The 17,149-nt window shown below is 37.8% G+C and overlaps 1 protein-coding gene across 1 annotated transcript in view; it reads left to right on the top strand.

Annotated features, from left to right (window-relative positions):
* The window catches only part of LOC150085046 (glutamate receptor ionotropic, kainate 5-like), a 39,884-nt gene extending 23,074 nt beyond the window's left edge, over positions 1-16,810 (top strand). Inside the window, exons 2-9 of the mRNA XM_090376444.1 lie at positions 696-806; positions 2,577-2,776; positions 3,346-3,464; positions 3,670-3,760; positions 3,872-4,030; positions 15,673-15,921; positions 16,006-16,262; positions 16,567-16,810. Coding sequence (XP_090232570.1) covers positions 696-806; positions 2,577-2,776; positions 3,346-3,464; positions 3,670-3,760; positions 3,872-4,030; positions 15,673-15,921; positions 16,006-16,262; positions 16,567-16,810 — 1,430 coding nt within the window. The remainder of the gene's footprint in view (positions 1-695; positions 807-2,576; positions 2,777-3,345; positions 3,465-3,669; positions 3,761-3,871; positions 4,031-15,672; positions 15,922-16,005; positions 16,263-16,566) is intronic.
* Positions 16,811-17,149: the final 339 nt, after the last annotated feature.

Genomic DNA, 17,149 nt, shown 5'->3' with positions numbered 1-17,149 from the left:
CGTACCTGGACAAGTACTTCCTACAGTACAAGCCCTGCTAATGATCGGAGTTGACCTGCAGAAATTCGCTTCTGATCGCAATTACAGGCGCTCGTTGGCCGAACTTGTTCCCCTTTTGTTTGGCCCCTGATGTCGACTCATACTGATATCTCCACCTGCTATCTCCTATGAGGTGCATAACGGCACGTCGCAGGCAAATCGACGAACTGTCTTCACAAGAAAATGCAATACCGAACAATAATTTGGCACTGTGAAATATTCTGACTTGTGTGAATATGCTTAAATATGTGCTTTGTACATATGAACGTGTACATACCTTGGTGTACTGTCTGCCTCACAACTATGTACATACTCATATCTATTGAATGGCTAATGCTACGTTTTTAATTGTTATGTAATATTCTATACTGCACAAATTTTTATACTGTACATATTTTTATATTACCCTATATCATTGTCAAGCCCCTGGCCTCCTGGCTGTGGCGGGCATTATTGTATCTGTATCTTTACTGTACAATAAAGATTTTCTTCTTTCTTCGTATAGTAGGGCAAGTAGATTTCTCCTGGTACCAGCCACTTCCAGGCACGACTGTCAGACTGGTCCATGTACTACAGTCCTCACCATGAAGTACGGCAAGTGTTAATTGGAATATAATTATAATTAGTGAAACTTTTCTTTTATTTTTTCGTTCTAGATCGCACGATGAATATGTGGGGAAAGGAAATTTTCCTTAATTTTCTTTTGGCTTTCGCCAGGGATCTTTTGTCCAGACCCGATGTTATCGTCATCATGAATTCAGGACTCGGTATGCACCCCTTTAACTAACAGAACAGTTCGCTTCTCAATTAATTTTCAAATATTTGCACATTTGGTCATTATTTCTTCACTTTTGTCCTTAGTATAAATTAGGGCTTGCATTTATTTTGAATTAGGGAAAGTATCTATTGAAATGTTTCAAAAGGACATGAATTTTAATTAACTTCCTGTTTGATGTTTTTTTCAGAGTCCATTGACAATATCCAGTCTCTGTTTCATAGCTCAAATATGAAGACCATCTTGTTTTCTTCCTGGATTCCGAAGGCATATTTACCAAAAAAGGAAGTTTACGGAATTGGACCAAGGGACTCCAAATATCTACATATTTTCAATTTTGACAATGACTTTTCTAATGCATCGAATAACTTTGGCTGGGTATACCACTATGTACTATTATTAAAATTATACTATTGTTTTGAAAAGCCTTAACTATTAGTTTTATTAATATCCACTTTCATACACTATCAAAATATAAAATGAAATACTGTACGCTTTCCTCGTGCTTCTTATCAATCTCATCAGGGATAAGATAGGCGATCTTTCCGATTTTCAGAGGGTGTTATTGTTGGAGCACGTTTAAATGGAGACACAATCCAGGAAACAAAGGAAATCACTGATGTGTCGAAAGCAATCATCTCAAAGTATCTCTCCATGAGTATATGTGAGTCATTCTGTTCGACGTTTTGCAGAAACTTCGAATAGAATGATGCGTCAAAGGGAAGACCGGACTGTAGAAAAGAAAAAAAAGAAAAGCTCATAGGTTTGACTCATCTTCCTTTATACTTTTTTCATGAATTACAGACTGAAAATATGGAGTGAGCCTCATGAATCCATGCTATTCATACTGATACTTATCCAACACTCAGGTTTCTGGAAGTGTATCGTGGTATGGGGTATGTTCTGCTCATAAGGACGAGGTGTAATCACATTAGAGGGTTGCCTTAACACGAATATCATTGTAATGTATCGGACGAAATGCACTTTTGAATGCTTCAATTTTACTAGGATTGCGATGCATTCTTCGAAAACGAAAACGCAACTATCCACCATGCAAATATTTTATGCGAAAAGTTCAATTAATATTCCTGATATTTCAAACATCTATACCGACTGCATTAATATGTCCGAATCTGTGTCCATCTGATGATATCTGGGGTATATATTGGAAATGAGGCATTTAGGCTTTGCGGTCTATCCACCACAGTTGAGAAATATCCTGATTGAAGAATGGTGAAATCTGGAGCTATGCTTCCACAAATACCTAGTGGAATCCATATTCTACGAGTATGGCTGAAATTGGAGCCAAAGGTGGCCCTACTAGATTTTGAGCAAAGTTTTTTAATCTTTCCTTTCTCTATTCATAGGATTTTCAACACTACACATAAATGGGAATATGTTGCTCTAGATTGGTCAAATCTAAGTGCTTGTTTTACTGGATGAAAAACCAGAGTTTTCAAGGTATTGTTATTGTTCTATGTCACAGGAACGTATTGAGACGTTGGTTTCGGTCGGTTAATTTTTTTTTTCAAAAAAGGCTAAGAATGGAGTGGATATTTAAATAATCGTGTCCAATAGCCCAGTTAAACTTCAATTAAATCCTTTGAAAACCGCATATGTGCATTGAAATATTGCAGACTTCGAGAATGAATTTTTTTTTTTTTAGGTGCTTATAATTTAAAGAAACAAGACAATAAATTTTAATCACTAAGGCCTTATGACTTTGAAATATTGGTACTATGTTTAATAAACCGTTTTACAGTTGAAAGTTTCCAGGACTGTTTTAACTATTTTGCTTATTTTGTGGTAATATTTGATACTATCATTTTTTTTCGTATTCTTGTCGAAATTTCTAACATTAATTCTCAAAAGAAGCGATTCATTCAAAGAAATCACTATATTCCAAAGGAAGAGGCTGTAGTTAATCTCACAGGAAAATCATTGACGGTTGCGGCAGTTCCGGTAAGGCTGGGTTTGTATTAACCGATCTGAATTTAGGATAGGTTGCATTTGCGAATTCAGGACAACCTTTAAAAGTGAAATGCATGATTATACATTATTTAGAATTTTAAATTCCTTAAATTACAAAGTCCCAATTGATGAAAATTTTCAGGAACACAACTTTATGCAAATACACCACTCGAAGGGGAGTTCCACAAGAAACCATGTTGTTCCTGTTAACTTTTTTGCCAAGACCTTAGAAACTTTCTTGGAAATACATCTAAGCTGCGTATCATATTATGACCATCTAAAATACTAATCAGGTCCGAAATATTCAACCATTGACCCAATAATTCAGAATTAAGTTAGTAGAAGCATGCAGAAGATTGGACACTATATCTCGACTATAGAATTAACTCTAAAAAAGAAGAAAGGGAAGTTGCAGAGGGCATTTATCAAAGGCAAACCAAATACATGTTCAACAGAGAATTTCAAATGATTATATTGATCCTTAATAATGGTGATCCTTAGGTCTAAGTTATAGAGTATATAAAAAGTTATTCTGATTATAATTTCCGATTTAATATTAGGATTACTTTCAGTTTGATATTATCTTTGAAATGAAAACTGGAGAGGATGGAAACATCATTCCGACTGGAGGATTTGAATATAAGCTCCTTCAACTATTTTCAGAAGCTCTGCAGTTTAGGTATGTTCTCTTTATTTTATTTAGAGCAGAAAGAGTACTTTAAATAGTAAAAATATACTAATAATTACTAAAATCCTTCGATTTTTGTGAATTTAGTACTAATTCACTAACCAGGATGCATGGTTAGTGAATTAGTCTGGTATTTGAAGTTACAACAATGGCTGGTATTTTTGTTTCTTTAAATAAAATTCTTTTATGAAACTAGGTATAAAATTGTCATTTCCAAAGAAGATAAATGGGGTTTTCAGATGAAGAATGGAACATGGACAGGAATAACAGGAATGCTGGTCAGAAAGGTGAAAAGGATGTGCTTTCATTTCTGTCATACTCATGTTATTTTCAATTTTGAAGATATGCTTGTCCAAAATACTAATCGAATGTCTAACTGATTATTTGGTCTTTCGCAGGAAGCGGACATCAGCATTGATACAATTGCAATCATTGAGTCAAGATGGAAGGCTTTCGACTTTTCTCATCCATATCATTTTGATCCAGTTATCTTCTTGATACGTAGGCCTGGGCTGAAAAGGAAAATATTCGTCTACCTACGCCCTTTTCAGAAAATGGTAACTGCAATTTTTAATCAAAAATTAATTACCTTTTCAATTTACGATAGTTTTACCGTTGAAAATTTAAATTATTTAATAATTTGTAATAAGGAGACTTCGGATTATATCAATTGAAAATTGCATTTAATATAATTAAATCTGGTGGTCTAATAACAAAATGATTCTCAGAGAATTTAAATCTTTAAAGGTCTGGTCAGGTGCAATCCTTTCAATAATTATTGGAGCCCCTATAATCTACATGGTGAATTTCTGGGCCCACTGTATCTTCAAGTATACACAAAACTCTCTAAATACAATAATTTGGTATTTGTTTGGATCTTTCGTTTCACAAGGTAAGAAATTTTACAACTGGATTCTTGTATTCTTTTGAAATTTAAATAGAAAAGTACTTCACATATACTGATACTCTTACTTTGAGTTTACGATTAACCACAATAGATCTACCTGCATCTCGAGTGTCTTGTACAATCAAGAACCTCTATAAATTTTTCAGGTGCTTTCTTCTAATTCAATATCATTTCCCTTTATTCCAGTCGCTTTGCAATTTCTGATGAAGTCACGAGGCACAGCTGCATCGAATCTTCATCATAAACTTGTTGTAACAAGATAAATGTGTAAAAGATCAGATTGTGACGTGTAAGCATATACGGTGGTGGTAGAAACCACAATCATGGACAAGATTTCGAGTATATAAACTTTGAAGAAATGTGAATGGGGAGTACCGCAGGCTGTTGTTATTTGGTTTTCAGGAGCATTAGCAACTAAGGCCATATTGCTCCGGGGATATGAGGTGGTCATTCCCTGACCTTTTCGTATCCTCCGTATTTGGTGGTCACGGTTTTGAACTCCTGTGTAATCAAGAAGCGTGTGCTACGCACTGCTGCTCCTGCCCTCCTGGCTACGGAGGCACCCTAGAGCGACCTAAACCATTTACGAATTGCAGATCACATTGTGATAACACTACCCAACATGATTTTTGCCTCCAGCAAATCAATGGTTGTTTCTGATCAAGTTTTATGTAAGCCCTTCCTAATTAATTTCACAAATATACGTAGTCTCAATTCTAATCTCAACGATGTCCATTTCCTCTTGCAGTTTGCCAAACCTCATGTACTCTTTCTGACAGAATCTCAGTTATCGGTAGTCTCAACTACTGCTCATCTCAGATGCCCAAATTATTCGCTGTATGGTTCCTTTCGCCTCAAAGGTGGTACTTGTGCATATGTCCGTTCTGATATAACCTGTCAGAGACTTGGGAATTTGGAATCTCCTCTCTCTGAACTTCTCTGGCTAAAAATCTCTCTACCTCATTGAGTCAGATTCATCTGTTGTCGCTACCTTTCTCCCAACTCCACTAATCACTTGGAGCTCTTTGACCTCCTCTCTTTGAAAACTTTCTTTCTGCAGTCCAACTTTCCTAACAGTAAGTAAGTTTCCTTGGTGATTTTAATGTTCACAACTCCAGCTGATTTCAGTTTTCTATTCACACCGACCCAGCTGGTTGAGATGCTTAGGCTTTTGCAATTTCTAATGACCTTGCACAGATTGTTCAATTACGTATAAGAATACCGAACTGTACTAATCATACAGCCAACAGGCTTGATCTTTTTCTCACAAACAATCCTTCTAAGTACACGGTCGAAGTGACAGTTCCTTTAGGCACTTCAGATCACAAATTGGTGATTATCTCTTCTCCAATGGGACCTTTATCTCATAGTTATTCCCATCTTCGTGTTGTTTGTCATTACAAGAATACAAAATGGGATGAACTGCGAGATTTCTTTTTTCTTTTCCTTGGTAGGATTACTGTTTCACAATCTCTGATGTCAACGTTTGCTCAGATGGTGTCAGTGAAATTATTCTTGCAGGAATGGAATCGTTTATCCCACACTCCACTTTAGAGTCTCGTCCTTTATCTAAACCTTGGTTTTCCAATAAATGTTCTAAGGCTGTTCAAGAGAAGAATGTTGCATATCATAATTGGCTAGTTTGTAATTCTGCAGTTTCATTTTCTGCCTACATCAAAGCTCGCAACATTTGTAAGGCAGTTATTAATCATTTTAAATTAGAGTTTGAACTGGCTAAGAGTAGAAAACTTGCTTCTTGCCCTAATGGTAGCCTAGCATTCTGGTCTCTTGCCAAAGTTATTGGCCACAACTTTTTCCCATCTCTGCTCCCACCTCTGTCCAAATCAGATGTATCTGTTATCACTTCAGCCAAGGACAAAGCTGAAATGCTAGCATCCCATTTTTCTTCTAACTCATGTATTAATGATCCTGATAAAACACCTCCTACCAATCGCAACACGCTCCATTCAATGCCTCCTGTGGTCTTCCGTCAAAAGGATGTCAGAAGGATTTTGACGAATCTTGATGCTACGAAAGCTCCTGCTCCCGATGGTATTTATCCACTTGTTCTCAAAACCTGTGCTCCTGAACTTACTCCTGGTCTTTTTCGCCTTTTTGCACTTTCTTATTCCAAAGGTGTGTTTCCTTCTGCTTGGAAATTTGCTCATATCCAGCCAGTTACTAAAAAGGATAACAAATCCTTCCCATTCAATCATCGTCCCATTGCAATTACTTCTACTCTTTCGGAACTAGTGGAGAAATCAATTAACCGCCAACCCATAAACTACCTTCCGTCTGATCAACGATTCCGTTAGTGTCGATCCACTGGAGATATTCTGGCTTATGTTACCCCTTTGTGGACTAATTCAATGGAAAGGATCAGTGAAACACAAGTAGTTGCTCTTGACATCTCAAAGGCTTTCGATCGTGTTTGGCATAAAGGTCTTCTAAACAAGCTCCCATCGTATGGTTTGCCAACTGTTTTTAGTAATTGGTTATCCAGTTTTCTCTCTGATCGCTCACTGAGGGTGATGGTTGATGGCTCTCTGCTTCTAACTTCTCCACTAATGCCGGTGTCCACCAAAGTTCAGTTCTTTCCCCCACTCTTTTCCTCTTGTATATTAGCGACCTTCTTCCACTGACTGGAAATCCTATCCATAGTTTTGCCGATGATAGCACATTGGATTCCACTTTCCATTTTGAGAAACCTTGCCCAGCTCAATCAGTTTCAATATTTCGGATATCCGCCACCAATTTCTTAAATGCCGATCTTCAGGTAATTCTCCAATGGAGCAAAGACAACTTAGTTGATTTCAACCATTCTAAAACTCAGTCTTGTCTTATATCTCGCAAAAAGGATTCTTCTGCTCCTATGCCTAATTTTAGTGACACTCTGATTTCTAGGCAAAATAATATATCTCTTTTGGGGATTACCCTGACTTCTAATCTCTCTTGGCACAAGCACATTACAAATATTGCTTGCTCTGCATCTAACAAACTTGGGTTTTCTCTTTTTCTCTCTTGCGTTACTTTTCTTCCAAACAGCTGCTCACTCTATAAATCGCAAATCCGCCCTGCCATGGAATATTGTTCCCAAATCTGGGGTGGTGCCCCCAAAACCTCTCTCAGGCTTCTTGATTGCATTCAGAAGAGGCAGTTAGGTTAATTAATGATTCATCTCTAACAGAGTCTCTCCACTCGCTGTCTCATAGACGCATTGTTTCTGCTGCATGCCTCTTCTACAGATACTTCCATGGGCACTGTTCTTCTGAATTGGCTTCTATAATTCCTGCTCTCTTCTTCAAAACAGTCCGAACACGTGCCCCCACCAGCCAACATCCATTTACTGTCCAACTCAAAACTCACAGAACCAACTTTTCTTCTTCCTCATTTATACTTTCAACTGCGGTTTTCTGGAACAACCTTCCTTCATACGTATTTCCTGAAAATTACAACCTACAGAATTTCAAGTGGAATGTCAACAAATATCTTCTTTCGTCTTCTCAACCTCCAACCCAAGCACAGTACTAAGTAATACAGGTTCTAATACCTCTCGTGTTTGGGGTTTACCTAAATAAAAAATAAAAATAATAAAAAATAGAATTTAAAATCGATCTTACAAATTTCCTCTCACGTCTCAATTTTAAGATAACTGGATTTTGTACAAAGATATCATTGCTGTTTGAAATACAATTTTTAAACTTATTAACTTTTGGTTCGTTTTGTTTTCTTTTGGCTAAACGTTAGTCAAGTACATCATTACTGTTCTTGCAATATTTTCATTTTGATGCACTTCTCCAGATAAGCCAGCATTTGCATTAATTTATTACACCATTCAACTGTGCAATATATAATGTATGATAAACTACGCTACAAGAATTTACCTTCTGTTCAAATTTACCAATTGGTTTTGTTGTTTCTAGTTTAAAGCATTGTTAAAATGGAGCAGACAAAGCACACAACTTGCATCATTCACAGAGAACACTTCTGCTGTTTGTGGACACTTAACTCCAAAAACTCAGAGGAAGAAAATACACAATGTCACAAAAGGTGCATATTGGTTGTATTTGGGCTGCAAGGACGGTGACCAAGAAAAAAATTGGGGCCCACATATTTGTTGTATTGATTGTACAACGAACGTAAGGCTGTGGTTATATAGCAAGCTGAGAGCATTACCTTTTGCTGTCTTGGCGAAAGGTAATGCTCGGCGAAATGACTATAGTCGTCGAAATGATTCTTGGGCTCGTGCCACACCATCCCTATGGTGTGGCGCGAGCCCAAGAATCATTTCAACGACTGCTATTTCTGCATTACAAAAATAAAAGGTATTTCCAAAAAGAGCAAGCACCGCATCAAATATCCAAATATCCCATCAGCAATTAATGCCAGTCCCACATGGAAAAGAACTACCAGTATCTGTGTCCCCAAAATTTTGGGGAACCGGAAGTAGTGATGAAGGTACATAAGAAATCTTTTTATCAGATGTCGCGGAACCATGTACTTCACATGATTTGGACTACGAGCCAAAAAAAGAAAAGGCCCCACACTACATTGAACTAGAAGAATTAAACGACTTAATCAAAGACTTGGGCTTACCCAAAGAGAAGGCTGAATTACTCGGAACCAGACTAGAACAGTGGAACTTACTTGTCAAAGGAAAAGCATTACAATATACCGCAAGCGAAACAAAGAGTTTTCAAGATATTTGCCAAAGGAAAACAACATGTGTGTCTGTAAAGACATCTTTGGTCTTATGCACGAACTGAACATTGATCACAATACCTCAATTATGAAGCCATTGTAATCAATGGGTTCATAATGGAAATACTTTGCTATCAATTACTTTATGCTGTTGACTTTTAAGAAACTTACGATAGTATGTCCCAGATTCTTGCTGCTGTACGTTACCATGACTATGGTTGAAATATTTGTGGTGATCTGAAAGTGATTGGACTGCATTCGTTTGGTTGCAAGGTGTTTTCATTAAATGCTGTTGTTTCCTATGTTTGTGGGATAATCGTGCAACAGCCAAACACTAAGTCGTACAACACTGGGACAAGAGAGATGAATATATTCCCTGCAAAGCAATATTCCATTGGTTGATCCACAGAAAATGAAGAATTTCAAAGAAGCCTGAGCGATGTTGAACTGGCTGCATGGAGATCTTCCAAGTCTGTTGTACGCGGATTTCTCGAAAGAGAAAAGAAGAGAACTATGCAACTGATAACATACTTGCTGAAATGTTACAAGAACATTGGGTGCCGAATTTCAAAATGAAAATGCATTTTCTTCATTCCCATTTGGATTTCTTTCCTGAAAACGTAGCAGGTGTCAGTGATTAGCATTAGCATTAGCATTAGTAGAGGCATATGATGCAAGAAAGCAAGTTTATTCAGCATCAGCCAAAAAAAAAAAAAAAAAGAAAAACAACCACTACTCCCATTTCACCCCTCCGTTCGTTCGAAATACCTGTCCAGCTAAGCCTTAAATTTGTTTAGGCTATCAACTTCAACAACAACCGATGGGAGTCTATTCCACAAACCAACTGCCCGCTGGCTAAAGGCAAATTTCCCTACATTTATCCGACAACTTAGTTGAATTTATTGAATTCAACTCAATTTGAATTTATGCCCTCTCAGGTGATTATTCTGAGCAAGAGGAAGAATCCCATCGGCATTGAGCATGCTCAAGCCATTCAAAGCCTTATACACCTCTATCAGATCACTTCGCCGATGTCTAGTCTCCAGGCTCTGTAATTTGCAAAATTTAAGCCTTTCTTCGTAAGAGCAACCCTTTGTTCCATTCACTAATCTTGTTGCCCTTCTCTGTACTCGTTCCAGCAGCTCTACATCCTTCTTGAAATGAGGCCTCCAGACCTGTATACAGTACTCAAGGTGTGGCCTGACCAATGCCTTATACAAGGGAATAATCACATCCCTGTCCCTGCTAGAAAAATTCCTGTATATCATTGACAACACACCATGAGCTACACTTGCAGCTCGTCTGCACTGCTCAGAGAACTTCATATCTGCCTGCACAATTACCCCCAGGTCCTTTTCATTCTCTACCACTGTCAGCGTAGTACCACAGAGTTGATACGTTGATCTGGGGTTACTGTTACCCATATGTAGTACTTTACATTTGTCAATGTTAAACTTCATTTGCCACCTCTCAGCCCATCTGCTCAACCTTTCCAGATCCTGTTGCAGCAGCATAGTATTAGTAGTGTCCTTAACAACCCTGCCAACCTTGGTATCGTCTGCAAACTTGGACATTAAGCCTGATACACCATCATCAATATCATTTATAAATAACGAAAACAACAATGGACCCAACACTGTACCCTGAGGAACTCCACTAATAACATTAGTCCACGTTGAGCAGTGTCCATTGATTACCACTCTCTGTCTTCTACCACTCAACCATCCCTTTATCCATAGCAGCAATTTGCCTCCAATGCCACACTTCTCCAATTTGTGCAGCAGTCTTCCATGCGCAACAGTATCAAAAGCCTTTCTAAGATCCAAGTATATAATATCAAAGTTATTCTTTGCATCCAGTTCTTTTGTAACTGCATCATAGTACCCAATCAAATTGGTCAGGGAAGACTTCCCCTTCACAAAACCACGCTGTGTCCGAGCAATAAATGAAGTCTTGTCTAGATGAACCTGCAGTGCTTATTTAACCAGTGCCTCCATTAATTTCCATGGAACAGAAGTTAAACTCACAGGTCTATAATTACTTGTGTCAGCCTTTGATCCTCCTTTGTGAATTGGGGTTACATTTGCACATCTCCAGTCCATGGGTACCTCCCCTGAGTCCAAGGAAGCTCTCATAATTATGGCTAGGGGTTTGCTTACTTCCTTTGCTGCCTCCTTTAATATAACTATATAGATCCCATCCATCCCGGGTGTCTTTTTTATGTTTATCCTCAACAATTTCTCCTCCACTTTCCTCTCAGTTATTAGAAAATAATCTAGCTCACTGCCAATGTTTACTTCACCTACGACATTCCCCTTCCTGAATAACTCCTCATGTGTGAATGTAGATGCAAAATACTCGTTTAGATTGTTAGCCACTTGAGCTGGATCCTCAACTGTTGAACCATCAACATCCAGTGGACCAATCTGATTCATCCCTTTCCTTCTTGAGTTTAAATATGTAAAGAACTCTTTTCTGTTTTTCTTTGCGTCCTTTGCCAAGGATTTCTCATAATCTGCCTTTGCCTGCCTAATCTCCTTTGTGACTTGGTTACAGACCAACTTATATCTATCATAGGCTTCCATGTCACCCATTAATTTGTATGTATCCCATGCATTTTTCTTCTCTGCCATATGTCTCATTAGTTCATCTGACAAACATTTAGGCCTGAACCTTGAACAACATTTCTTAGTTGGTATGTAAAGTCTGGTAGCTTCCAAGATTAGTTTCTTGAATGCTTCCCATTTTTAATTTGCTATTGGTAACATCATCAGTTGGTCCCACTGTATAGAATTTAAATACTGTCTCAGACCATCATAGTCGCCTCTACGAAAGCAAAAACCCTTCCCTTTACCTCTGATGGTAGTTACCTCCTTGAGTAAATCCCACTTCAGCACACTGTGATCACTGCCACCTAGTGGTTCCTTTATCTGCAGATTCTTAATGCATGAAGAATCACTACTGATAATCAGATCAAGAGTATTACTCCCTCTAGTTGCCTCCCGAACATTCTGGTGTAGAAAACAATCATCCAATAAATCCAGAAAAGCCTTGCTAGTGTGCGAGTGACCAACCCACAAATTCCAGTCAATATCTGGGAAATTAAAATCCCCCATTATAAGACTCTCTGATTTACTGGCCCACTCTATTTCCCTGTACAGTTTCTTATTATACTCATCAGAGTCATTAGGCCTATAGCACACTCCTACTCTCAATTTTGATTTACCTATGCTTATGTCACACCAAACTGACTCGACACTGCCCTGTCTATCAATGCCGACTGGCTTCACTTCCTTGGATTTTATGTGTTTTTTAACTAATAGCATAACCCCTCCTCCCCTCCTGTCCTGTCTATCATTTCTATACACATTGTACTCCCCAAATTCCAGTTCTGCATTCCTTATATCTGTGTAACACCACGTCCCTGAAATCCCAACAATATCTGCCTTTGATGTTTTGAGCAATACCTCAAATTCATCAAATTTGTTTACTAAACTCCTAGCATTAGTGTACACGCAAGTATACATGCACCTGTTTCTATTCTTTGCTGCCCTAACACAACCCATGTGTTTACTTGTACCGCAATGACTTTCAGCAGTCTCTGAAATATCCTGCATCTTATTTTTCAGCCTTCTGCTCATTCCAATAGAAGCAGTGCAAGAATCTCTTTCGCCTCTGCCAGTGGCTACAGTTAATCCATTAGTCTTTGTCTCCCCCCCAAGCTAGCAGTTTTCCGACCCAACTAACACTGCCTCGATAGCATCAGCAAATATTCTTGCACCCTTTCTATTTAAGTGTATCCCATCCCTGTAGAAGCAATCTCTCCTGTTAACAAGTACAGACCAGGATGAAAAAAATTCTACCCCTTGAGCCTTGCACAATCTTTCCAGGGCCGAATTGATCGACAAGGCTCTCATCGTATACTCCCTCCTATCGTGTCTGGGCAGAATTGCAGACACTTTTAAATTCAACCCTAATTCACGGCTTTTTTTCAACAGTGACCTGTACTTGTTAAGTAATTCCGCTGGTCTCCTACTCTTAATATCATTAGTGCCAACGTGTACAACTATATCACCTTTTGTGCCCTTAAAAGATGATATGTGCTCTACAACATCATCAACCTTTGCCCCTGGCAGATATACCCTGGTCCTGTTCCACCTATCCTTTTTACAAAGCATGTTCCCCGTTTCCCTGACAATAGAGTCACCAACAACTACTAGTTCCTGTGGGACCAGCGCATTCTGCCTTGGGGGCTGCCTCTGTGTTGCAAGATGACCAAGTGCAAGCTCTGGCGTTGATATGGGCAGCTGAGAGCTTGATGGGCCCCTCAATTTATTTCCTTCGAGGGCATCCACCCTGTCCTTCAAGGTCTCATATAGGCCCATAACAATGCCGAGTTGTCGCCTAATTTTCTTGCACTCCTTGCATCGTGTCCCGTACCCGATTGTCCGTAAACATCAAGCAAACAGTGCATCTTAAAAGGCTGTGATTCAGAGGGCAACTGCCCCCCTCATTTCTCCCCTGAGTCACAGCACTCCCATTAGCTTGAGCCTTTTGCTTTGCTGCTCTGGTCAGAGTCATGATTTCGATTTAAATGTCGATAAAATTACAATTTCAGAACAAAATTAAAACCTTAAACTTGTATCTTAACACTGTTATAACGCTATATTTATTTTTCAGTATCGACTGTTATCTACGAGTTCCCTTTATATAACTTCCGTATGTATTAATTATTTGTTACGTTTGTACTCTAAGTCGTTATATATATATATATACAGTTAAAAGTACAATTTAATTGACAATGAAGTTCGACAAGATTAATAGATTTTACTGATTAATTTTCACGCAACAATGGCGGCTGTTTATGAACGGTAAACACGTGGATTTGATACCCTTTCCGATACTAAGTAATACCTACAAAATCTCTATCTAAGTTACTCTAAACTTAAGTACCGTAATAGGAATATAAAGCTACTCTAGAAAATAAGTTAATATGTCAATTTAAACTCATAAAGCAGAAAATAAATCAGAAAAAAACTTCTCTGTTCCAAGAGCTGCAGAAAGGCACGCCCGCACAGCGCTCTCCTTGATGAACAAGGAGAGCGCTTCCACCAGGACGTATCTGCAATAGAAAAACAATACCAATTGTTTTTATATTGCAGAAACTCTACCATGGTGGGAGATTGCTGTTGGTTCCTTAAACGGGAAATCAATCTGAAATATAATATGAAATTATTGAGTGAGAAACATGTCGAAATAACATATATTGTGCGTAATAATTATAACCATTTATGCTGATATTGTATAAAAACAAGGAATTTTAATCAATGCGTATATCTTTTGATGTAGACAATGAGAGAAGCAAAAAGATTGATATTTTCATAATCAGGACATTAATTTTGTTTGGAATATCCAAGCTTTGTTCCAGAGGTATGAAGAAAAAGAATTTTGTTGGGTAGTGTAATAAGCCAGGATTCCAATGAATTAGAGGTAAATCTTAATGAGCTATGCAGAGTTAGCAAGGATTTCGGACTAAAGCTGAATACGGCTAAAACAAAAGTAATGATGCACAAGTATGCCACAGAAAGGGATATAATCATTGAAGGAGCAGAAATTGAAAAGGTGGATTCGTATATTTATCTGCGACAAATCAAAAATGAGGACAACTCGTTAGCTGTAATAATGATAAATGGCTGGAAGTCAAGAGAAGAATAAATTTTGGATGGATGGCATTCAATAAATATAGTCACATGCTGAGGAGCAATATCACAGTTTGTCTGATACGTAAATAATGAGCCAATGTATGCTCCCCACCATGATTTATGGAACTCGGGTATTCACCAAAAGAATGGAAGAGAAGCTGAGAACTATACAGCGAAGAATGAAACGAATTATACTTTTACTGGAATCAGACTGTTAGGTAAGAAGAGAAACACATGGATTAGGCAAAGAACTAAAGTAAAGGATATTCTTATCAAAACTAAGGAACCAAAATGGTCTTGGGCAGGACATATAGCTCGAAGACATGATGACAGATGGACTAAGAAAATAACAGAATGGTACCTAATAGTAAAGGCCTCCGTAGCCGAGTGGTCGGGAGCGGAAGTGCAGTAGCACACGCTCTTTGAGTAGACCGGCGTTCAAGCCCATGACTGCTGAATACGGTCGATCTGCCAACCTGCAATGGACAAGAGTGGTCCATTTCCCTCAGCCTGAATTGTTGAGAAGGCTTCCATCCTGCACGGGTTGATAATGGCTCTGCACTATACCTTTTATCCAATAGGAGCTAGGAAAAACCTGAAAGACAACGACGGAGATCTATAGCTGAAATTCATGAGTTTGTGGGTAGTAAATGAATGGCCATTGCACAAAATGGAGGGAACTGGAAAGTTGCTGGAAAGGCCTTCTTCCTGCAGTGGATTGAAAATGGCTGACGATGACGATGATGAAAGCTTTTAAATTACGTAAACGTATTAAATCAATATTCTGGGGAAGAAGATGGGAAATTATCTATGAAACGTTAGAGGAAAAGACATTTTTCTCATTTCTTAATGTAATTATCATGTTATGAGGAAAATTGTTTATTAACAGACAATCGCTTTTATTTCAGGAGGAAGAGGATCTATTTGGAAGTCTGGATCCTTGAGGATTATATGTGCCTCTTGGTTGATTTCTGCTGTTGTTTTCACTTGCAGTTATAGTGGAGCCATTTTATCTTACGTCCTCATTCCAGAAAGAAATACTCCAATCGATACAGTTGAAAAGCTCTATCTAGCTGTTTCTCGAGGTTCTTTTTCCTGTGGGGCATATAGAGGGTCTCCGGTCCATACTGCATTCACGGTAATCTAAAATAATTACTTTTTTTTTTCAAAAGTTTCTTGACTATTCAGGCAGTGATGACATTTCATACATTTTACCTTTCAGACTGCTACTAGCGGCATGTATTACACATTTGGACAATCGATGAAGGAACCAGGGAACAGTCCAACGTCCAGAGAGGAATACATAATTCGTATCTTGCAAGGAAATTTTGCCCTCATTGAAAGGAAGATGGGCTGTGATATGGGAATGGTTCTGAGTACTCGGGACGAATTTCTATTGTCCAAAGAACCTTTTTATTTCGCCATGACAGGAGTCGCTCTTCAAAATGGGTCTCCACTGACGGATACAATCAACAGGATGTGAGTATTTATCAGCATCGTTATATACAGATATCTGAATGATGTGCGAATTCAAATATTTGTTATAGATATTCTTTTTAATGTTAAATTTCATTAAAATTTTAATGTAATTTGTTGAAGTAATTCTCCTTTGTCGTAAAATTACTTAAAGTTTATTACCAAGGGCAGCGTAGATTACCAACTGAAGTAGCCCTTTAGTTGATAATTCAGTCAAGTTCTAAAATGTTGAATACTTTGTAAAATCGAGTTTAAACTTTTAAGTTATGGTCTTCAACAAATTAGTAATTTTTAGATTGTGTTGCAGAATAGGAAGACTTTCTCAGAGTTACATTGTTGAAAAATTCTATGAAGATGAGATGTTAAAGGAATTCTTGCGCAACCAAAGAGGTGCTCAGTCATCGGTCAATGATGAGGAAAATCGACGGCCTTTATCAATTGAAGACATTGAAGGTTCGTTCTGGTTGTTAATGTTTGGACATCTGGCAGCTACATTTGTGTTTTTAATGGAAATACTGAAAGGAAAAATGGAAAAACGAAGAACAAAATAATTGTTTACATTTTAATATCTTATACTGTATATTGTTAGATTTTCCATGATGTGGTGTGTCAAATGTAACTGTATTGGACATACAATTTTTTCTGTTTATAATTTATTAAACAAAATAGGGCTTCTTGGATCGCAGGGCTCCTTGGAAGGGATTCTTGAAAGGTTTTTCATATAAAATATATATAAAAATAAAAGAAGCTCTTATGTTTGTAATTATGGCACTTAAATAAAAGATTATAAACTCTGGATATACAGAATATCAGAGAGCTGAATAATGAAAAATAAACTTTTATTACAAACTTTTAGTTTCAAGATAAGAAAGCAATCATCCCCTCACATT

The sequence above is a fragment of the Mastigoproctus giganteus genome, chromosome 6 (genome assembly GCF_048544385.1).
Source record: "Mastigoproctus giganteus isolate SK-2022 chromosome 6, ASM4854438v1, whole genome shotgun sequence".
NCBI classification, from domain to species: Eukaryota; Metazoa; Arthropoda; class Arachnida; order Uropygi; family Thelyphonidae; genus Mastigoproctus; species Mastigoproctus giganteus.
The sequence above is the reverse complement of the archived record's forward strand: the minus strand, read 5'-3'. Positions and strand labels throughout refer to the sequence as shown.